Here is a 25687-nt window from a genome sequence, read left to right on the forward strand (position 1 = left end):
TAGATCAAGTCAGAGTTAGGAAGGAGAAAACCATGTCACATATACCCTCTAGGAAATGTAAGAATTTTGGGGTTTTAATGAGAATGAGAAAGAAAGACAAAGAAGGATTTTCAGCAAAACATGAATCAGCTTTTTTATATTAAAATGTATTTTAGGGGTGCCTAGGTGGCTGGGTCGGTTAAGCGTCCGACTTCGGCTCAGGTCATGATCTCACGGTCCGTGGGTTCGAGCCCCGCGCCGGGCTCTGTGCTGACAGCTCAGAGCCTGGAGCCTGTTTCAGATTCTGTGTCTCCCTCTCTCTGTGACCCTCCCCCGTTCATGCTCTGTCTCTCTCTGTCTCAAAAATAAATAAACGTTAAAAAAAAATTTTTTTTTAAATGTATTTTATATTACATATATTTACATATTATATTAAAATGATCTGGTTTCTATATTGAATACTGCTTGAGGGGCCAAGGACAAAAGCAGGGACATTACTTTAGGAAGCTATTATAATAATCTATGCCAGGGCAATAGCAGTGGAAGTAGTAAGAAATGGTGAGATTCAGGATATCATTTTAAGATACAGCCAATGTAACTTGCTGATGGATTGAATGGGGAGTGTCTGAGACAGAGGGAATTAAGGATGACTTCAAGATTTTAAACCAGTAAGAGAAGATTTAGAGATGAGGAAGTGGAAGAAATCACTTATAAAGCAAAACAACATGAAAAATCATTAACAAAATAGATCAATCAAGTAGACTCAAAACTTAACAAAAGAGTTTCTAGACAGATCATACAAAATTCTGGTACTTAAGTACAGAGGAGAGATGTCACTTGTATTACAAAGGCTCAAGAATCAGGTGCACCTGGATGGCTCAGTTGGTTAAGCGTCCAACTCTTGATTTTGGCTCAGGTCATGATCTCACAGTTCGTGGGTTTGAGCCCCACTTCAGGCTCTGTGCTGGTGGGGCAAAGCCTGCTTGGGATTCTCTCTCTCTCTTCCTTTCTCTCTTCCCCTCCTCCACTCGTGTACTTTGTCTCGCTCTCAAAATAAATAAACAAACTTGGGGCGCCTAGGTGGCTCAGTCAGTTGGGCATCTGGCTTCGGCTCAGGTCATGATCTTGCAGTCTATGAGTTCGAGCCCCACATGGGGCTCTGTGCTGACAGCCCGGAACCTGGAGCCCGCTTCAAATTCTGTGTCTCCCTCACTCTCTGCCCTGCCCCTGCTCACAATCTTCCTCTCTCTCTCTCAAAAATAAATTAACATCAAAAGACTTTTAAAAATTAAATAAATAAGTAAGCTTTAAAAAAAAAAGAATCAGAGAAAGGGCATCTATAAAAAAAAAAAACCTACAGTCAACATCATGCTTCATGATTAAAAAAAAAAAAAACACTGGAAGATTTCTCACTAATATCAGGAATAAGACAAGGATGTGAGCTCTTGCCACACTGATTCAACACTGTACTGAAGTTTCTAGCCAGGGCAGTAAGTAAGAGAAAGAAATAAAAGACATCCAAGTTGAAAAGGAAGAAGTAAAATTATATTTATTCACATATGACATGATCTTACATATAGAGAATTCTAAGGAATCCACTAAAAAACTATGAGAACTTATGAGTTAAGCAAGGTTAAAATATTCAATTAAATTTTTATATAACAGCAATGAACAATTGACAATGAAAGCAAAAAATTTTTCATTTATAAAAGCATGAAAAATAATACTTAGGAGTAAATTTGAGAAAAGAAGTGTAAGGCTTGTACACTAAAAACTAAAAAATATTGTTAAAAGAATTAAAGATCTAAAGAAGTGAAAAGATATTCCATGACAATATTCCTCAAATTAATCTATAGATTCAATATAACCTCTAGCGAAATCCTAGCTGATTTTTTTTTTTTTTGCAGAAATGACAAGATAATCCTAAAATTCATACGGAAATGCAAAGAATCTAGAATAGCCAAAACAATGTTGAAAAAAACAAAGCTGGAAGAATTACAGTTCCTGATTTGTAAACTGATTATAAAGCTATAGTAATTAAGACAACATGGAACTGGCATAAGGAAATACATACATATCAATAGAATAAAATTGAGAATCCAGAAATAAACAATTCTATTTATGGTCAAATGAGTTTTGACAAAGGTATCAAGACAATTCAACAGGGAAATAACAGTATTTTCAACCAATGGTACTGAGGTGACTGAATATCCACATGGGAAAGAAGGAAATTGGATCTTTATCTCTTAGCATATACAAAACAACTCAAAATCAATTACAGATGTAAATTTAAAAGCTAAAACTATAAAATTCTTAAAAGAAAACAGAGAGTAAACCTTTGTGACTTAGGCTTAATGATTTCTTAAATACAACAAAAGTATAGCAAAAAATAAAAATAGATAAATTAGACTTCTTCAAAATTAAAACCTTCACACTTCCAATAACACATTTGAAATCATGTATCTGATAAGGGACCTAGATCTAGAATATATAAATAACTCTTACAACCTGATAATAAGACAACCCAACTAAAAAACAGATTACTCAAGAAATAAAAAGAAATGAACTACTGATACATTTAATAACCTAATGAATTAAGCACCACGTTTAACGTTAAAGAGCTAATCTCAAAGTTATGAAGGGGATTAGGACATGTCACCCCAAATTACACTACATAAGGGAAATAAGAATCAACAGACACAGGAAGAGTCAGTTCTCTCCCGTCCCCTGAACTTCCTAAAAGTAGGGCATAAATTTCCCTTTGTGAAAAGTGTCCCCCTCTCCCCTATAAGGAAGAGAAGAGCAGCTTTTATCACCTGAAATAAGAGACTAGGAACTGAAAGGAGTTTGCTTAAATAAACCTTACTAAAATAACCCTCATCCTCCATTAGTTCCCCCATCTATTCCCTAGTCACTACCCCACATTTTATAATCCCTTTTAAAGCCGAAAACATCTTTCCTTTAAAAAAAGAGTATATGAGCCCCCAAGTATGACACCACTTCTTTAAGTTTCACTTCTTTTCTGTGAATACTCATGCATGTAAAACATTAATAAAAATTATATACTTTTTCTCCTGTTAATCTGTCTTTCATAATTTAATTCACAGGCCCTAGAGGCCCACAGGTTGCTAGAGGACAGGACAGGGAAGGAGAGGGGTAAATACAAATAGGCAGCATTAGTGAATTCTTTTGTGATTATGAAAAAGGTATGTATCTTGACTGTGGCATTGATTACATAATTGTATATATGGGATACAATTGCAAAAGTCTATATATGGACATGCATAGATTGCTAAAAATGGTGAAAGTAAAAAGATAAGTTACAAATTGGGGGAATACATTTGAAACATAAGTGAAATGGCACCAGTACATAAAATTTATAAAGAATACTTTTTAAAAAAGATATGGACAAAGAAATGATATTTCAAAATACATGAATAGCCATAAAATATATAAAAATTGTTCAACAACATTAATAAGCAGGGAAAAGCAAATCCTAAAATAGCATTTTATAACCACCAGATTATCAAAAGTTAAGAAGACAGTCAGCTGAGTTGTGCTGGCAAGGAACGAAGCAAAGGGAACTTTTAGCTGCCACTTTTAGTGTACATTAGTACAACTCCTTTGGGGGAAAAACTGGGGATTATCTTACAAAACTATCATGCACATATCCCACTGAATTAACAGTTCCATTAATAAGTAAATATCCTAGCAATGTAATAACAGGTGAACCAGAAGACTGGTATGAGCATGTTTAAAATAACACCATTAGTCAGGGTGCCTACATGGCTCAGTTGGTTAAGCATCTGATTCTTGATTTCGGCTTAGGTCATGATTTCACGGTTCATGAGACCAAGCCCACATTGGGCTTCGTGCTGACAGCACGGAGCCTGCTTGGCTTCTCTCTCTCTCCCCTTTCTCTTCCCACCATCCCCCCAACACACATGTGTACACACCTGCTCTCTCTCTCAAAATAAACATTAAAAAATTAAAAATTATATGGGGTGCCTGAGTGGCTCAGTCAGTTAAGCATCTGACTTAGGCTCAGGTCATGATCTCACGGTTTGTGAATTTGAGCCCCGCGTCAGGCTCTGTGCTGACAGCTCAGAGGCTGGAGCCTGCTTTGGATTCTGTGTCTCCCCCTCTCTCTGCCCCTGCCCTGCTCGCACTCTGTCTCAGTCTCTCAAAAAGTGAATAAACATTTAAAAAAAATTTTTTTTAATTAAAAAATTTTTAATAATAAAGTAGCACCATTTCTTTAATTTTTTTTTTTTAACATTTATTATTGACACAGAGAGCAATACAGCATGAGCATGGGAAGGGCAAAGAGAGAAGGAAACACAGAATCCAAAGCAGGCTCCAGGTTCTGAGTGGTCAGCACAGAGCCAGATGCGGGGCTCAAACCCACAAACCATGAGATCATGACCTGAGCCAAGGTCGGACGCCCAACCAATTGAGCCACCCGGGCACCCCTAAAGTAGCACCATTTCTAATAGTAAAAGAATCACTCATATATCCACTGAGAGACAAATCAATTATGGTATATTAGTGTCACAATAATTTTTTTAATGTGATAAAATATTTTCTTTTACTGATAAAAAATACATAACACAAAACTTAACATTTTAACTATTACTTTTTTATTGAGAAATAATTGACACATCACATTATATTACAACATACTGACTGAGTACTTATATATACTGCCAAATGATCACCACAATAACTATGGTTAATATCTGTCACCATACGCAGTTACAAATTTTTTTCTGTGATGAGAACTTTTGAGATCTACTCTCTTAGTAACTTCTAAATACACAATACAGTATTATTAACTATGGCAACTATACATACTATCTGTTACTTCCCAGAACTTATTTATTTTGTAATTGGGAGTTTGTACCTTTTGACCACCTTCACCCATTTCACCCACCCCCTACTCAGGCCATGGGCAACCACCAATCTGTTCTCTCTCCATTTTAATATTTTCAGTGTACATTGTATATGAGTATATTGGCATGAGTACATTCACATTGCTCTACAACCATCACCACTATCCATCTTCAGAATTTTTAGCCAAACTGAAACGTTGCATCCATTAAACAGTAACTCCCTACCCCCCCCCAAATAGCATACAATATTATACAGCAACTAAAAAGAATAAACTGTATGCAACAAGATGGATGAATCTTAGATGAATATTGCTGAAGGGAAAAAATCATAGAAGACAGCATACTATATACTAATATTTCTGTATAACTTAAAAACAAGCAAAGACAATTTATGGCTTAGAAAAAACATACATTTATGATAAAACTTTTTTGAGAGAGAGTGCAAACGTGTATGAGAGGGGGAGGAGTAGTGGGGAGAGAATTTTAAGCAGGCTCCATGCCCAGCATGGAGCCGAATGCAGGGCTCCATCTCACAACTGTGAGACCATGACCTGCGCTGAAATCAAGAGTCAGACACTCAACCAACTGAGCCACCAAGATGCCCCTGTAAAACTTTTTTTAAGAGTACAGTAATGGTAAACATAAAATTCTACATAGCAGTTATCTGAGGGGTGGGAGGAAGGGAATGATCAGATAATATAAAAGTAGCTGTAGCAATATTAATAATCTTCTAGTTCTGAACTTGGGTGGTAGGTTCATTTTGTTTGTGTGCTTCCTAATTATATGAGTGTTTGCATATTCTCTTATAGCAAAGTCTACATTAATGTATAAAGACGGAATAGGAGCTTCCCATTAAACATGTATATCATACTTACTATACACCATTTCAAATCCTCTCAGTCTTAACCTCTTATAGCTACTGCTGTTGCAAAGAGTACTATGACTAGTTACACATATTTAGTCCAGTTTCAAACCTTATTATACCATTTATAAAAGCTTCAAGAAAGAAAAACAAACTACACCTTGCTTCATATTTTTAAAGCCACATAAGTATTAATAAGAATTCTAACTATTTCTTCTATACCTCTTTGAAAACACAAACCAAACATACTTACTGTTGATTTTTTTCATTTAGAGTATTCATGCCCTGGAGATCAGAAAGAGGTGTTCTGGGATTTTTCCGGGTTATACCTAACATATAAAAAGCAGATATTTTCAAATCAATGCTAAAAGAAACTACACATAAAACAATTTTTCTAAGGGCAAATGAAATTAATGTACTTCGATAGTAAATATTTGCTAAACATGTCAGAAATATCAAAATAAGAATGTGAACCAAGGCACATGACTGTTACTTACAAATCTGACTTAATCAACAATGAACCCAATTAGGGAATTAAATAATAAATCTTTTTAATTGTTCTCTCATTTAAACATTATCAGAAAATCAAGGGTAACTGGGCTGAAGGTCTAGAAATGTATATGCTCATTTATTTTAATATTCAAAAAATTCCTAATTATTCCTTTGCATCATTTTTCAGCAATAATTATATTGCTGACATGGACCATAGATTTTAGAGATCAATTAATCTTATGTATAGACACTGAGAAACAAAAACAATAAATTACTTCCTTTACCGATATTTTTTAAGTTATAATTTACTTTAAATCATATGATAAACACTGAAGCTCTATACACATAAGGCCACGAATTTTCAACACACATTTAATATAGGTAAAATACAATGGAAAGGAAATAAAAGTATCTATTCAAGATAACAATCTTAAATGTAGAAAATCCTAAGTAACTCACAAAAAATTATTAGGACTAATAAGAGTTCAGAACAATTATAAAATATAAGATCAATACTTAAAAGTCAATTTTATTTCTATACAATGGTAATAAACAATCAGAAAATAAAATTAAGAATACAATTCCATTAATAAGACCAAAATAATATTAAACAATAAATTTTAAAAAGAATAAAGTGTCTACACTGAAAACTACAAAACATTAAAAGAAAACCTAAATAAATGGAATGCCTTTCAAACTTATTGGTTGGAAAATTTAATACTGTTAAGAAGGCAATGTTCCCTAAATTTACCTGCAGACTGATGCAATCTCTATTAAAATTCCAGAGGCATTTTTTTTTGCAGAAATGAATAAACTGACCCTAAAATTAATATGGAAATGCAAAAGACCCAGACCACCTGAACAATGCTGAAAAAGAAGAACATGATTGGAGGACTCACACTTCCTGAATTCAAAACTTACTACAAAGACAGAGTAACTGAGACATTATGGTACTGACATAAACAAAGACAAATAAATCAATGGAAAGGAACTGAGAATACAAATCAGACCTTTACATTTAAGATCTATTGAATTTTGACAACGGTGTCAAGATATTCAATGGGAAAAGAATAATCTTTTCAATAATGGTGCTGGGAAAACTAGATATCCTTATGCAAAAGAATGAAGTTGGGACCAAAAATCAAAATATAAGTCCTGAAATTATAAAACTCTTGAAAGAAAATACAGAAGTAAATTTTTCTAACACTGAAGTAGACAATAAAATTACTTAGATATGTCACCAAAAGCATAAGCAACAAAAGAAAAAAAATGGATAAAAAGACATCATCAAAATGTAAAACTATTATGCTTCAAAAGACACCGTATCAAGAAAGTAGGAAGACAACCCACAGAATGGTAGAAAATGTCTGTAAATCAAATATCTGATAAGGAACTTGAATCCAGAAAATAAAAAGAACTCTTACAACTGAACAATAAAAAGACAACCCAATTTAAAAATGAACAAAGTATATGAATAAATATTTTTCCAAAGAAGACATGCAAATGGCTAATAAGTACACAAAATGATGCTCAACATCATTAGTAATCAGAGAAATGAAAATCAAAACTACAATGAGATACCACGTCACAACCACCAGGATGGCTATAATCAAAAAGACAGATAATAAGTGCTCCCAAGGACACGAAAAAATTGGAACCTTTATACACTGTTGAAATGTGAAATGATATAGACACCTTGGAAAACACTCGAGCAGTTCATCAAAAAAATAAACATAAGATTACCATATGACCCAGCAATTCTACTCCTAAGTAAATCCCCAGGAGAATTTCCAATAAACTATTACTGGAAATATATCCTGAGATCAACAAATTCTTAGAACTTTGAATGACTTTATTTTCTTATATATTTGAATTCATTGTTTTTGTTTTATTTAATCAGTTGTTTAGTTATAGGCACCAATTATCCCTATGACAAATTCTCCCTTTCTATCCTCCATATTTATTATTTTCTTTTGTGTATTGAAACATAATAATCCCAGAACTTTCTTCAATATCAGTAATTCAATTTTCAGCTATTTCCCCTATTTTTTGAACTCATACAGATTTAGCTTTATGCCTCTGTGTGCTTTAGTAGTTCAATACCTATTTTCAGTATCATTCTGGTATTTTATACTCTCAAATTTGTACTGCTGCTTTACTGGATTCACGTTATTAAATGCTTCTAAACTATAAAGTACTCACAGGAAATCTCTTTCTCTTTCTTGGAGTATCTTCCCTGTAAACACAATAGGGCATATCTTTGAGGGTCGTTCTTTTATGCATATTAACTCACTTTCTTATTTCCCTCTGTATGATGATTTTTCAACATCAATTATTAAATAGTTTAACATTAAAAGGGATAATACACTGAACACTGGCAACTGATCACTCAGAAAATGAAGGCCTGTGCACCTCTCTCCTGATCCCATCACAACAGCTTCAGGTCCCACCATTGCCTACTTGTCAAGATTGGTACAAAAAAAAAAAAAAAAAAACACAAAACACTATAATAGCTATCATAATATTCAATAACTTCACATTGAAGATTGTCTTATGAGTTAACAGACAGCAAATCTCAAGGAACAATAGGGAACCGTAAAAAGGAACTAAATGGATATTCTGGAACTAAAAACTAAAATTAAAAATTCATTTTATGGGTTTAAGAGAAGACTTTAAACAGCACAATGAACTTGAAATTGATAAATAAAAATTATCCAACCTGAAGAATGAAAGAAGATAAAAGAAAAATGAACAGAGTATGAGGAATCTGAGAGAATATCAAATATGCTAAAAACATGTAACTGACATCCAGAAAGAAAATAAATTGCAGCAGAAAAAAAAATTTTAAATATTAGCCAAAAATTTCCTAAATTTGATAAAAAACAATTGAAGCACAGGTCCAAAAGCTACAGCAAATCCCCAACAGGATAAATATAAAAATAAATCATATCTAGGAAATCACAATTACTGAAAACCAGAAAACAAAGAGAAAATGTCAAGCAGCCAGAGGAAAAAAGGTCCATTAGGCATGAAAGAATGACAACAGGATGACATCTGAATTGATCATCACAAATAATACATAACAAGGAGAAAATGAAGTATATACTTTTAATGTTTATTTTTTGAAAGAGAGAGAGAGACAGTATGTGTGTGTGTGAACAGGGGAGGGGCAAAGAGAGACACAGACAGAATCCAAAGCAGGCTCCAGGCTCTGAGCTGTTAGCAGAGTCCAACATGGGGCTCAAACCCACGAACTGTGAGATCATGACCTGAGCCAAAGTCAGACACTTAACCGACTAGGCCACCTAGGCACCCTCAGAATGAAGTATCTTTAAAGTGCTGAAAGATTGATAGTTCCTAATGACATTAAACATGTCTACTTTATGACACAGTAACAACCCGTAAGTTTTACCTGAGGAATGAACATATGCAGTACACAAAATGACTTGAATGTTTATAGCAGGGCTTCTCACAACAGCTCAAAACAGTATTATAACCCTAATATCCATCAAGAAACGAATGATATACAATTGTTTATACCTATATAACTCTGCAACAAATTACTTAAATATGAAACAACATAGATGAATGTTTACCATTATATTGCATAAGAGAATCAGAACGCAAAACAATACAAACTGAATTATTCCATTTCTGTAAATTTTTAGGAAAGGCAAAACTATAGTAACAAATCTTAACATGAGTTGCCTAAAGGTGGTGGGAAAATATACAAGAAAGCAAGAACAAATTTTCTGATACAACTTTATTCTAGTATTTCATTTTGAATCTTTTCGTGTTCATGTTTTAGGTTTTTCTTGTATAAACATCTTATAATTACTTTTTTTTTCTTTTTAAATGTTTATTTTTGAGAGAGAGACAGAGAGAGAAAGAGACAGGATCTGAAGCAGGCTCTATGCTGACAGCAGATATAATGCTTGAACTCATGAACTGTGAGATCACAACCTGAGCCAAAGTCGAACCCAGACGCCCCGTGTTTTCTTTTTCTTAACTGCATAATCTGTTTTTTAACTATTTAGTTTGGCCCAACATAATATTACTGTTATTTCTATTTTTATTAACTTATTTTATGCCTTCTACGCCCTAATTATTATATGTTTTTATCCAGACTTCTACTGAATTATTTTCTTTATATTCTGATTTCTTTTGTTTTGGAAGTTATACTCTCTTCTTTGATTATCCTTGAATTTTTAACATATCCACGAATTCTAAACTAAATTCTCTCTTCCCTTTTTCTAAAGAGTACAGAAACTTTTTTTAATATACTTAACTTACTTTTGAGAAAATGCAAGTGGGGGAGGGGCAGAAAGAAGGGGACAGAGACTTCAAAGTAGGCTGTGCACTGACAGGCTGCTAGCAGGAAGCCACATGTGGGGCTCCAGCTCACAAACATTGAGGTCATAACCTGAGCTGAAGTCTGACACTCAACCAAACTGAGCCACCAGGTTCCCCTAAAAAGAGTATAAGAATTTCTGAAAGGTCCGATTCTAGCTATCCCCTTCCCATCTCAGATGTTGTTACCCTGTACTTATTTTCACCTTGTTTTCTTCCCATGAATCAAGAAATTAAGCTTTACTACTAAGTTTTATAAAGTAAATATTTATTTAGATTTATACACTTATTTAATATTTCTTTATCAGATCTCAAAACTTGCCAGTGAGGTCAGGTTTTGTCTTTCTCAACTAAACCATTTTGTAAGTTCTATCAGTGTAGAGCTTCAGATTACTATCTAACTTTATTACAATTGTTCATCTTTGCATGGTCTATCTTTGTCCACCCTTCTATGTTCATCATTTTAAGAATCTTTAATTGAACTTCTTGAAAAATTCATTTTGGGAATTTAAGTGATGAGGTTAATCTGTTTTTAGTAATTATAAGTATCAGTACTTGTTTCTTGTATTTTATTTCATATTTTTCATTTATCTCACTCAAACTCATTTTTTTCTCTTTTTTGGTTTCATTTGTTAAAGGTTTCTTAAGCTACTGTAAAAGATAAACTTGTTTCTATTTTTTTACTATTGTAGTTGCCTATAAAGCACACATTCATGTTTATTTACCCATACTGATTTACCAACTTTGATAAATATCTATATTCTACCAATTCAAGAAAAAGATAGCTTCCTGACTTCCCTGCAAGCTTCAACAAAGTAACACTCTAGCACTTCCTGCATGTTTCTATTCATTTTCAAACAGGAATTCTGATCATACACTTTTTTATTTTTTATATTCTTAATTCCATGCAAAATAGTCTTTTCTATACATTTGTGACTTTTGTCAGGCTTCATGATATGTGATTTTTATTGTGGTAAAATTTACATATAGAATCCATGCATTTTTAAGTATATGGTTGTGTAAGATTAGATAAAACCACCACCAAAAGAAGACAGAGAATATCTGCATCATTGCCCAAAAGTTCCCTCATACCCTTTCTTAGACAACCCCTACAACCCCTTTCCTGGATCAAGGAAACCACTTATCTGCTATGCATATAGACTGGTTTGCATATTCTAGAATTTGACATAAATGGAATGTAACACAGTATGTTCTCTTTTGTGTAAGGTTTAACTCAGCATACTATTTTAATAATTGATCTATAAAAATATTTCCATGAACACATATTTTCATTTCTCTCAGGTAAATACCAGGGATCGGTATTAATGGAACATATGGGAAGTACATGCGCACCTTTATTCAAAACTGTTTCCCAAAACAATTATACTATTTTACACTGCAGTAAATAAGTACCCCCAGTTGCTCCACATCTTCAGCATCAGTTAGTACTGTCAACTTCTTAAAGTTTAGCCATGTCACAGGGTGTTAATATGACCTCATTGTGATTATAACTTGCATTTCCCTAATGATGAATGAAACTGATAATTTTAATTAGCCTAAGGATCATTCATAGATCTTCTTTTTTTAAAGCACATGTTCAAATCTTTAGGCTATTTTTAACTGAACTGTTGATCCTATTAACTACAGGGGTTTTGAAAATATTGTTTTCAAATCCATTATCAGTTATTAGTATCATAAATTATTACACAAATATTGTTTCCCAGGGTGTGGTATGCTTTTAGCTTTCTTAAGATCTATTTCAAAGTAGAAATTTTCAATTTGGTGAACTCCATCTTTTTTTTTTTTTTTTTTTAACAGTTTATGCTCTTATGTCCGATCTAAGAAACTTTTGCCTGGCAAAAGATTTTGCCTGACTGCAAAGACTTTCCTCAGGTTTTCTTCTACAAATTTAATAGTTCTCCTCTTTATGAAAAGCTGTATGACCCACTTTGAGTTCAATCTTATGTATAATATAAGGTAAAAGTCTTCTTGTTACATACAGATACCCAGTTGTTCCAATGTGATTTATTCAAAAGACTATAGTCAACCCCACTGGATTATCTCAACATCTTTGCAGAAAATCAATTGACTTCTATGTGTACATCTTTTCCTGGATTTTTATTTGGTTCTAGTGATATCTTGATCTTAAGAATAAGAGAACAATGTCATCATTATTTTAGTCTTGAAATCGTATTGTATAAGTTCTCCAGCTTAACTGCTCTTTTTCAAAATTGTTTTGTCATCCTAGGTATTCTATATTTCTATATAAATCTTAGTTATAAGCTCATGAATTTCTACAAAAAATCTGCTGTGATATTCATCAGAATTGCATTCAAACTATTGATCCAACTGGGGAAGAACTGACATCTCAACAATAGAAACACATGTATCTCAAAAAAAAAAAAAAGAAAGAAAGAAAGAAAAAGAAAATGAAGAAGAAAAAGAAAAACATGTATCTCCATTTATTTATTTTTCAATTCCCCTTGGTTGTATACAGGTCTAACATGTATTTCATTAAAGTTATCCCTATATATTTCATGATTTGGTGTATTATTACCCATTGCATATTAAAGCACTTCAAAACCTAGCACTTTAACAGTTATCATAATCACAGACTTTCTAGAGAGACAGGTTTCAAAAGCTGCTTAGCTTGGAGGTTCCGATAGGGTTTCTCATAAGGTTGTATTCAACCTGTTGGCCAAGGCTATGGTCATCTCAAGACTGGAATGGAACTGGGGAGGAGTTAAGATGGCAGAGAAGTAGGGGAACCCCAGGTATTGCTCATCCCTCAAACACAGCTATGTTGAGGTCAGATTACTTGGAACACCCAGGAAATTGATCTGTAGAGACATAGAAGGATCTCCAAAGTTGAAGGGAGACAGCTTGGCAGATGTGAAGTGGTTGGATCTTTTGGGGCTAAAACCCTGAGGTTTTGGAAGTATATGACTTTCTGCAAAGCAGAGCCATGGTGCACGCTCCTGGGGAAGAGGGACCTGGCCCCGAGAGTCCTTAGTGTGGTGTAGCAATCTCCAGGGCGCACTGGGAGAGAAAGTTCCCTTCCTGGAGTACTTCTGAAGAAGGTTTATTGCCTCCCTAAGTACAAAAGACCCTGCAAGTGCCAGCCAAAGGCCTTTCATGATCAGGGTGAAGGGGCTCTACTCCAGAGGAAAGGAGAGGCTCTGTGCCAGGCCAGGCTTTTAAGACTTTGGGTTTTGAATCCCAGCTGCGTGCCAAGTGCCAGGTCCTTTAAAACTTTGGGTTTTGAATCCCAGCCGTGCACCAAAGAAAAAAATGCAAGAGAGTTTTGGCGCAGGGTGAGCTTCCCTCACTAATCCTTGAGGGCTGCCTGAACAACAGGGGTTGAGATCCCCAGTTGGAGGACGAGGGGTTGGGGTGGCACCATTTTTCCCCAACACCAATAGGAGGGACTTCAGAGACCAACACAGAGCGCCCAGTGGGCAAGACCTGCTGACACCAAACCCTGCCCCTCTGTGCCTGCAAATGCTTATTTACTGGGGCAAGACTCACACTGAGACAACACAGATGGCCTCTCCTCCAAACAAGCACAGCTACCTCCACCCCCAGGCACTAAGACATAAATAATGCTTTTGTCTTTCTTTCCTTTTTACCAGTCTTCTTTACTTCTGGAATCAGGCTCATAGTTTCTGATTTATTTTTGTCATTTCCTTTCATCATCTTTTTTTTAATCAGGCTTTTTTATTCCTTTATTTTTTCTTCTTTTCCCTTTGCTTCTGCCTTTTTCCCTCTCTCTCTCTTTTTTTCCCCACTTTGTTTTTCCTTGGAATCAGCAAGATAGTTTTTTGATTGTTTGGTTTTTTTTCTGTTCCTGTTCTTTTTTCTCTTTTTCTAGAATCAGGCCTACCACTGATTCTAGATTTATTCCAGGATTACTTCAACAAACAAATCAAAGTGTATGTAGTTAAAGGTCCAAACACTCCACCACTGCAAGCAAGGAGGAGCTCTGCAAATGACTGACCAGTGGGAAAAAGCAGACAAAACACAACAGCAGAGTGGACACAGTATACACCAGAAACACTTCCTGGAGTGTGAGGCCCTGAACAATGTTAATTATTTTTTTAATGTTTATTTATTTTTTGAGAGAGACGGAGTGTAAGCAGGAGAGGGGCAGAAAGAGAGGGAGACACGGAATCCGAAGCAGGCTCCAGGCTCTGAGCTGTCAGCACAGAGCCCAATACAGGGCTCGAACCCACAAACCATGAGATCGTAACCTGAGTTGAAGTCAGATGCTTAACCAACTGAGCCACCCAGGTGTCCCTCAGGCCCTGAACAACGTATGACCCCTTTTTAATATAGTAGTACTCTCAAGTGCAGGAAACATAACAAGCTTTTAAAACATGCAACAGACAGAAACTTAGCCAAAATGACAAGATGGAGGAATTCTTCCCAAAAGAAAGTTCAGGAAGAAATCACAGCCAAGGACATGCTCAAAACAGATAAAAACAATATATTTAAAATGGAATTTAGAACAACAGTTATAAGACTACTAGCTGTCCTTGAAAAACACAGAGAAGACACCAGAGATCAAAGCAGAGATCTCTGCAGAGATCCAAGATCTAGGAACTAGTCAGGATGAATTTAAAAATGCTATACCTTTGCAACTACATGGATGGAACTGGAGGGTATTATGCTAAGTGAAATTAGTCAGAGAAAGACAAAAATCATATGAATTCACTCATATGAGGAATTTAAGAGACAGAAAAAATGAACATAAGGGAAGGGAAACAAAAATAATATAAAAACAGGGAGGGGGACAAAACAGAAGAAACTCATAAATGTGGAGAACAAACTGAGGGTTACTGGAGGGGTTGTGGGAGGGGGGATGGGCTAAATGGGTAAGGGGCACTAAGGAATCTACTCCTGAAATCATTGTTGCACTATATGCTAATTTGCATGTAAATTTAAAAAAATAAAAAATGAAATTAAAATAAAAAAAAATAAAAATAAAAAAATAAAATAAAAATGCTATACCTGAGATGCAAAACAAACTAGATACAGTGATAGTGAGGACTGAAAAAGCAGAGAATAGAATAGGTGAAATAGAAGATAAAATTATGGGAAATAAAGAAACTGAAAAAAAGAAGAAAAGGATGTTACTAGATCATGAGGAGAGATTTAGAGTACTGATTCTATAAAACAAAACAATATCTGTATCATAGGGGTCCCAGAAGAAGAGGAGTGATAAAAAAGGGCAGTAGATGGATTTGAACAAATTATAGCTGAAAACTCTTATCTAGAGAAGGTAACATGCATCCAAGTCCAAGAGGCACAGAGAACTCCCTTCAAAATCAATAAAAACAAGTCAACACCATGACATATCATGGTGAAACTTGCAAAATACAAGGATAAACACAGAATTCTGAAAGTAGCTAAGAATAAATAGTCCTTAATCTACAAGGGTAGACACATAAGGTTAGTAGCAGACCTGTCCATTGAAACTACACAGGCTAGAAGGGAAATATTCAATGTGCTGAATAGGAAAAACAAGCAGCCAAGAATCCTTTATCCAGCAAGGCTGACATTCAGAATAGGAGAGAAAAAGGTTTTTCCAGACAAATAAAAACTAAAGGAGTTTGTGACCACAAAAAAAAAAGCCCTGCAAGAAATTCTAAGGGGGGGCTCTCTGAGTGGAGAAAAAAAAGGAAACAGCAAAGACTATAATGGACCAAAGAACAATAACACCAATTCTATAGGTTAACACAATGGCACTAAATTCGTATCTTTCAATAATCACTCTGAATGTAAATGGACTAAATGCTCCAATCAAAACACACAGGGTAGCAGAACAGATTTAAAAAACAAGATCCATCCATATACTTACTATAAGAGACTCATATTACACCTAAGGACACATGCAGATTGAAAGTGAGGGGATGGAGAACCATCTACCATAATAATGGACCTCAAAAGAAAGCTGGAGAAGCCATATTTATATCAAATAAACTAGATTTTAAAACAAAGACTATAATAAGAGACTAAGAAGGGCATTATATCATAATTAAGGGGTCTATCCATCAAGGAGATCTAACAATTGGGGTGCCTGGATGGCTCAGTCGGTTAAGTATCCGACTTTGGCTCAGGTCATAATCTCATGATTCATGAGTGTGAGCACTGCATCAGGCTCTCTGTTATCAACACAGAGCCTGCTTCAGATCCCCTGCCCCCATCTCTCTCTGGCTTCCTCTACTTGTGGTCTGTTTCTCTCAAAATAAATAAATAAACTTAAAAAAAAAAACTAACAATTATAAATATTTATGCCAATGTGGAAGCACCCAAATATAAAAATCAATTAATCACAGGCACAAACTTATTGATAATAATACCATAATAGTAGGAGACATTAATACCTCAATTATAGCAATGGACAGATCATCTAAGCAGAAAATAAACAAGGAAACAATGGCTTTGAATGACACACTGTACCAAAATGGACTTAACAGATATATTCAGAACATTTCATCCTAAAGCAGCAAAATCCACATTCTTCTTGAGTACACATGGAACATTCCCCAGAATAGATCACATATTGGGTGACAAATCAGCCTTCAACAGGTACAAAAAGATCAAGATCATACTATGCATATTTTCAGAATACAACACTATGAAACTTGAAATTAACCACAAGAAAAAATTTGGAAAGCCTTCAAATACATGGAGGTTAAATAACATCTTACTAAAGAATGCACGGGTTAACCAGGATATTAAAGAAGAAATTAAAAAAAAAAATACATAGAAGCCAATGTAAATGAAAACACGACAGTCCAAACCCTTTGGGATATGGCAATGGCAGTCCAAAGAGGAAAGTATATTGCAATTCAGGCCTATCTCAAGAAGTAAGACACCTAAAGGAGGTAGAAAAGGAGCAGCAAATAAAGCCCAAAGCCAGCAGAACAAGGGAATAATAAAGATTAGAGCAGAAATAAATGATATAGAAACAAAAAATACGGTATAGAACATACCAATGAAACTAAAAGCAGGTTTTTTTTTAAGGAATAAAGAAAACCAATAAACCCTTAGCCAGACTTCTCAAAAAGAGAGAGCTCTAACCCAAATAGATAAAATCACGAATGAAAGAGGAGCGATCACAACCAATGCCACAGAAATACAAACCATTATTAGAGAATACTATGAATATTGTATGCCAACAAATTAGACAATCTGGACAAAATGGACAAATTTCTAGACAGGCACACATTACTAAAACTCAAACAGGAAGAAACAGAAAATGCTGGACCATAACCAGCAAAAAAAGTGAATCAGTAATCAAGAATTTCCCAATAGACACATCTGGGTGGCTAGGTCGGTTAAGCATCTGACTTCAGCTCAAGTCATGATGTCATGGTTCATGGGTTCAACCCCACATCAGGCTCTGTGCTGACAGCTCAGGGCCTGAAGACTGCTTCAGATTCTGTGTCTCCCTCTCTCTCTGCCCTCCCCCACTCATACTCTGTCTCTGTCTCTCAAAAATAAATAAATGTTAAAAAGAATTTTTTTTTCTTTAAGTTTCCCAACAAATAAGTGTCCGGGTGTGTGTGTGTGTGTGTGTGTGTGTGTGTGTGTGTGTGTAGATGGCTTCCCAGGGGAATTCTAACAGACATTTAAAGAAGAGTTTAATACCTATTCTTTTCAAACTGTTCCAAAAATAGAAATGGAAGGGAAGCTTCTAAACTCATTCTATGAAGCCAGCATTACCTTGGCTCGAAAACCACACACACACACAAAAAAGTCTCACTAAAAAGGAGAATTACAGACCAATATCCATGATGAATCTGGATGTAAAATTTCTCAACAAGATACTAGCAAATCTAATTCAATAGTACATTAAAAGAATTATTCACTGGGGCTCCTGGGTGGCTCAGTCAGTTAAGCATCCAACTTCGGCTTAAGTCATGATCTCGTGGTTCATGGGTTCGAGCCCCGTGTTGGGCTCTGTGCTGACGGCTCAGAGCCTGGACCCTGCTCTGTGTCTCCCACCCTCTCTTCCCCTCCCACCCCCTCGTGCTATGTCACTATGTCTCTCTCTCTCTCTCTCTCTCTCTCTCTCTCTCTCACAAAAATGAATAAACTTTAAAAAATTTTTAAAAATAAGAATTATTCACCATGATCAAGTGGGATTTATTCCTGGGCCAAGGGCTGGTTCAATATTTGCATATTAATCAGTGTGATACACCACATTAATAAAAGATAAGAAACATGATTCTTTCAGTAGATGCAGAAAAAGGATTTGACAAAAGCATCCTTTCGTGATAAAAATCCTCAAGAAAATAGGGATAGAAGGAACATACCTCAATATCATAAAAGACATATATGAAGGGCCTACAGATAATATCATTCTCAACAGGGAAAAAATGAGAGCTTTTCCTCTAAGGTCAGGAACACGACAGGGATGTCCACTCTCACCAATGTTATTCAACATAGTACTGGAAGTCCTAGCCTCAGCAATCAGATAACAAAAAGAAATAAAAGGCATACAAGCTGGCATAGAAGTCAAACTTTTACTCTTCACAGATGACAGGATAGTACATGGAAAATCCACAAGACTCCACCAAAAAACTGCTAGAATGATACAAAAAATCTGCGAAGTTGCAGGATATAAAGTCAACACACAGCAATTGGTTGCATTTATATATATCAATAATGGAAACGCAGAAAGAGAATCAAGGAATTTGACACAGACACTCAGATCAATGGAACAGAATAGAGAACCCAGAAATGGACCCACAAACATATGGCCAACTAATCCTTGACAAAGCAGGAAAGAATATCCAATGGAATCAAGACAGTCTCTTCAGCAAGTGGTGCTGGGAAAACTGGACAGTGACATGCAGAAGAATGAACTTGGACCACTTTCTTTCACCATACACAAAAATAAATTCAAAATGGATCAAAGACCTAAACACAAGACAGGAAGCCATCAAAATCCTCAAGGAGAAAGCAGGCAAAAACTTCTTTGACCTTGGCCGCAGCAACTTCTTACTCAACACGTCTCCAGCGGTAAGGGAAACAAAAGCAAAAACGTACTGGGACTTCAAGATAAAAAGCTGCTGCACAGCGAAGGAAACAACCAACAAAACTAAAAGCAACTGACAGAATGGGAGAAGATATTTGCAAATGACATATCTGATAAAGGGTTAGTTTCCAAAATCTATAAAGAACTTATCAAACTCAACATCCAAAAAACAAATAAGCCAGTTACAAAATGGGCCGAAGACATGAATAAACACTTTTCCAAGACATCCAGATGGCAAACAGACACATGAAAAAATGCTCAACATCACTCACTGTAGGGAAATACAAATCAAAAGCACAATGAGATACCATCTCACACCTGTCAGAATAGCTAAAATTAACAACTCAGGCAACAATAGATGTTGGCAAGGATGCAGAGAAAGGGGAACACTTTTGCATTGTTGGTGGGAATGCAAACTGGTGCAGCCACTCTGGAAAACAGTATGGATGTTCCTCAAAAAATTAAAAATAGAACTACCCCACAACCCAACAATTATACTACTAGGTATTTATCCAAAAGATATAAAAATGCTGATTCAAAGGGGCACATGCGCCCCAATGTTTATCAATAATGCTATTATTTTATAATAATAGCCAAATTATGGAAAGAGCCCAAATGTCCATCAACTAATGAATGTATAAAGAAGATGTGGTATAAATATACAATGGAATACTACTCAGGGGCAAGAAGAATCAAATTTTATCATCTGCAACAACATGGATAGAACTAGAGTGTTTATACTAAGCGAAATAAGTCAGAGAAAGACAAATATCATATGATTTCATTCGTTTGTGGAATTTAAGAAACAAGAGATGAATATAGAGGGAAGGGAAGGAAAAGTAAGAATAAAGGCAGAGAGGAAGGCAAACCATAAGAGCTTCTTACATACACAGAACAAACTGGGGGTTGCTAGAGGAGAGGCAGGTGGGGCAATGGGGTAAATGGTGATGGGCATTAAGGAGGACATCTGCTGGGATGAGCACTTGGTGTTATATGTTAGTGATGAATCACTGGGTTTTACTCCTGAAATCAATACTATACTGTATGTTAACTACCTTGAATTAAAAAAAAAAAAAAAAAAAAAAAAAGACTGGAATGGAACTGAAGGATTTGCTTCCAAGTTCATTCATGTAGTTAGTGGCAAAGATCATTTTCTCACTACCTGTTGACCAGTGGCTTCAGTGGGATTCTCAACAGGGCGACTCACAGATGACAGTTTGCTTCTTTCTCCTAGAGACAGTGATCTGAGATAGAGCTACCAAGTAAGAAATTACCTAAGATGAAAACTGCAGTCTTTCATAACTTAATTTAGGAATTGACATACTATCACTCCTGCCATGTCCTATAAGTCACACAGACCAAGACAGGAAAAATGCAGAAGACTATACAAGGTTGTGAATACCATAATATGGGGATACCAAGAATATCTAGGAGACTGGCTGCCAAAGATGTATACATAAAATTCATAAATTTAATTTTCTATGTCTTCATGGCTAAAATAGTATAATTTTGTAAATTTACCTGGTATCATGAGAGGCTGTTGAATCTACTTCCTAGATCAAAGAGCATATATCAAACTCCTTAACACTTCATATATAGAGGACCATATGTTGTTTACATCTTCCTTTTCAAGCTATGCACCTTTTACTTCTTTTTCTTGCCTTATAGCACTGTGTATGACTTTCAGTACAATGTTAAATATCAGTGTCAAAAGCAGGTATCTTTGCCTTGTCTCAATGTCAGAGAAGTGTTCAATCTTTCATCATTACATATGAAGTCTGCCATAGGATTTTCATGCATGTTCTTTATAAAATTGAGGAAGGCTGCCTTTTATTCCAAGGCTCCTAAAGGTGTTTAAATGAGTGAAAAATTATGAAAAAATCTTTTTCTCCAACTACTGAGGTATCATATGCTTTTTCTTTTTTAGAAGGATAATATAGTGAATTATAATGATTGATTTTCTATTATCGAACCAAACTTTCATTCCTTTCATTCATTCATTCAACCTTAAATTCCACTGGGCTTCATGTATTATCCTTTATTATACTGCTGAATTCAGTTAGCCCTTATGTTGTTAAGCCTTTTTACACCCATCATTGTGAGGTCCATAGTTTTCTTGTAATGTTTTTGTATGCTTTTGGTATTAGAGTAATAATACTGGCCTCATAAGATTTGTACAAGGTTACCTGCTCCTATATTTTCTGAAATAGTTGAAGAGAACTGGTATTATTCTTTTCTTAAACATCTCTTAAATCAAATTTACTATTGAAGCTATGTAGGCCTACACTTTTTTGTGGGGGGAAGATTTTACTTATGAAGCCAATATCATTTATAGGAGTGATCAAACTTTCTATTTTTCCTTGGGTCAATTTTGATTGACATTCAAGCAATTTGTCCATTTCATCTAAGTTGCTTAATTTATTGACATAATCTCTCCTCAGTCTTTTGAGGTCTCTATCATATATAACTGTGTCCCTTTCTCATTCCAGATAACAGTATTTGTGTCTTCTTCTCTCTTATTTCTTGATCAGAATGGCTAGAACTGCACTAATACCGCAGTCACTAGCCACATGTGGCTTTCAAGTTTGATTTGACTGAATCAAATTAAAATTTCAGTTTCTCAATTTTAAATAAATTTCAGGTGCTTAACAGCCATATGTGGCTTTTAGATAGCATGGTTGGAGAACATTTTCATCTTTATAGAAAGTTCTAATGGACTGACCCAGAGCTTTATAAATTTCATTGCTCTTTTTGAAAAAATAGCTTTTGGGGGCACCTGGATGGCTCAGTTGATTAAGCATTCCATTTCTTGATTTTGGCTCAGGTCATGATCCAGGGAATTGGGATAAAGCCTCACATCGGGCTCCGCACTAAGTGTAGAGCCTGCTTATGATTCTCTCTCTCCCTATGCATCTCTCCCCTACTCATGCACATGTGTGGTCTCTCTCTCTCCCTCTAAAACTGGAAAAAAAGAAAAATCAGCTTTTGGTTTCCACTGATACTCTCTACTGTTGGTCTGCTTTGTATTCATGGATTGTAGTTCGTCACTTCTACTTATTTTGGGTCTAATGCGCTCTTCTTGTTGTAGCTTCATAAGGTAAAAGCTTAAATCCTTGACTTTTGACCTTTTTTCCTAACATAAGGACTTAAAGCTATCAATTTTCTTCTAGGTACTTCTTTAGTTGCATTATGCAAGTTATGTTATTTCTATTCTCATTCAGATTGAAGTAGTTTCAAGTTGCCCTTATAAATTTTTCTTTAACTCATGAGTCATTTATACATGTTGTTTATTTTCAAAATATTTGAGGATTTCTTGAGGGGTGCCTGGCTGGCTCAGTCAGAAGAGCATGTGACTTTTAATCTCAGGGCTGTGAGTTCAAGCCCCACACTGGGTGTAGAGATTAGTTAAGAAATATACTTGTATTTCTCTGATATCTATTACTTATTTCTATTTTAACTCCATTTTTGTAAGACTTAAATTTCATTTGAAATTCCACAATGGAATTCCATTAATTGTATTTGGCCAGATTAAATTTTCAATCATTTGTGGGACCCCACACATTTGTGGGCCTGAGGTCAGGGACTTTAAGGTAAGCACTGTCAGCAAGGTGAGGTGTATCAGAGGGAGGGAGAGAGAGAATCCCAAGCAGGCTCCAGGCTCTAAGCTGTCAGCACAGAGCCCAATGCAGTGCCCAAACCCACGAACCATGAGATCATAATCTGAGCCAAAGTCGGATACTTAACCAACAGAGGCACTCAGGTGCCCCCTACATTTTTAAATGGTTAAGGAAAAAAATAGCAATAGAAAAATAATTTTGTGAAATGTGAAAATTATATGAAATTTAAATTTCAGTGCCCATAGTAAAGTTTTATTGGAACATAGCCATGTTCATTTATTTATGTATTATCTATGGTTCCTTTCACAGTAGAACTGAGTTGTTTCAACAGAGACCATAAGACCCACAGAGGCTAAAATATTTACTTTCCAGCCCTTTGCAGAAAGTTTACCAACACTTACTACACATCCACATTACCATCTGGTGCCATTTCTCTTTATTTTACTTTTTTAAGTTGGTTGATTTGTTTTTGAGAGAGAGAGAACAAGCACATGCACACTCAAGTGGAACAGGGGCAGAGCGGGAGGCAGAGAGAGAATCCCAAGCAGGCTCTGCACTGTCAGTGCATAGCCCGACGCAGGTCTCAGACTCATGAACCATGAGATCATGACCTGAGTGCAAATCAACAGACGCTTAACCAACTGAGCCACCCAAGCACCCTGGTGCCATTTCCCTTTAGCTTATAGAACTTCCATTATTATTTCTCATAGAATACACATTATGGTGGCAAATTCTCTCAGATACTTTTTATCTGAAAACATATTTATTTAAGGTTCATTTATTAAGAATATTTTTGCTGATAGCTTAACATTATGGATAATACATTGTGCCAACACTAAATTCTGTTATGTTCCTCTGAAGACTGTTGATTTTTCTTTCAGCAGATAGTTAACTTGTCTGGACCCAAACTAAAAATATAGAAATTTTGCCTGAAAGTTGGGATTTGTTTGGGAGGTAGGAAACAGCTGTGTTCTGGTTTATTTTGGGCCAGGGCGAGATTTTAATTATGATTTTTCAACATCTTTCCATCTCCATTGCTTTAATAAGTCAGGTGTTAATCATATCATTATTCCCCTGTATTTGATAGGCCATATTTTCTCTTCACTGTTCTCAAGATTTTCTCTTTGTCTTTGACATTTAGCAGTTTGTCTACAATGTGCCTAATTATGGTTTTCTTTTGTATTTATTCTACTTGGAGATCATTAATCTTCTTGGATCTCTAAGCCAGGTTTCTAACAAATATAAAAAGTTTTCAGCCATTATTTCTTCAAATATTCCTCTGCTTCTTTCTTTCCCCCCCTCTACTTATGGGATTCCAACTAAGGCAGGAAGAATTCAGCTTTTCTCCCACAGGAGCTACACACAGATACAAAAAGTGTGTGTCAAAAAAGCAGCAAACTTGCAAATCTCACCTACTACAGTTGTGTGTTTCGAAGTTTGTCTCCTATTTGGTTTGCACTGCTTTGCTGACAGGCTTCCCTGTGTACTCATAGTTGTCAGCCAGGTACGGCTGGCAGAATTCATACTCTAACTTTGGGTTTTAGCCCTCTGGCAGCTTTCTCAGTTTCAGATTTTCCTCCTAAATTCCAAGTTGTTTTGCCGGTCCTCAACTTTGTTCTCTGATACCTCAAGTCAGTATGGTTGTGGTTTTCCGTCTCTGGGGCTATGAGAGTGGGGAAGGACCTTGTACAAAAATCCACAGATTCACAATTCTTATCCACTAATTTTCTTACTTCAAAGAATAAACTCTCCTCTGGTTTCTGCTTCTTTATGGTATTTTAGTGGGGTTTTTTTGGTCTTTTTCCAATGCTTTCAAATCATTTTGTTATTTAAAAAATTTTTCCAGGTAATGCAAATTGGTGCAGCCACTCTGGAAAACAGTGTGGAGGTTCCTCAAAAAATTAAAAATAGACCTACCCTAAGACCCAGCAATAGCACTGCTAGGAATTTACTCAAGGGATACGGGAGTACTGATGCATAGGGGCACTTGTACCCCAATGTTTATAGCAGCACTCTCAACAATAGCCAAATAATGGAAAGAGCCTAAATGTCCATCAACTGATGAATGGATAAAGAAATTGTGGTTTACATACACAATGGAGTACTACGTGGCAATGAGAAAGAATGAAATATGGCCCTTTGTAGCAATGTGGATGGAACTGGAGAGTGTTATGCTAAGTGAAATAAGCCATACAGAGAAAGACAGATACCATATGTTTTCCCTCTTAGGTGGATCCTGAGAAACTTAACAGGAACCCATGGGGGAGGGGGAGGAAAAAAAAAAAAAAAAGATGTTAGAGTGGGAGAGCGCCAAAGCATAAGAGACTCTTAAAAACTGAGAACAAACTGAGGGTTGATGGGGGGTGGGAGGGAGAGGCGGGTGGGTGATGGGTATTGAGGAGGGCACCTTTTGGGATGAGCACTGGGTGTTGTATGGAAACCAATT

The 25687-nt window shown here is 35.7% G+C and overlaps 1 protein-coding gene and 1 long non-coding RNA gene across 7 annotated transcripts in view; both read right to left on the reverse strand.

Annotated features, from left to right (window-relative positions):
- Positions 1-25687, reverse strand: part of MYO9A (myosin IXA) — a 283325-nt gene that overhangs the window by 126365 nt on the left and 131273 nt on the right. For all 6 annotated transcript variants that reach the window (XM_049611861.1, XM_049611862.1, XM_049611863.1 and 3 more), the window contains one exon: positions 5987-6062. In XM_049611861.1, the coding sequence (XP_049467818.1) occupies positions 5987-6062 (76 nt within the window). The remainder of the gene's footprint in view (positions 1-5986; positions 6063-25687) is intronic.
- On the reverse strand, positions 10513-18145 carry LOC125908941 (uncharacterized). The gene is made up of 2 exons (XR_007453496.1): positions 15586-18145; positions 10513-15207 (listed from the first exon to the last, which is right to left on the reverse strand). It is a non-coding gene; the product is annotated as an uncharacterized LOC125908941 (long non-coding RNA).

This window comes from Panthera uncia, assembly GCF_023721935.1.
Source record: "Panthera uncia isolate 11264 chromosome B3 unlocalized genomic scaffold, Puncia_PCG_1.0 HiC_scaffold_1, whole genome shotgun sequence".
Lineage (NCBI taxonomy): Eukaryota > Metazoa > Chordata > Mammalia > Carnivora > Felidae > Panthera > Panthera uncia.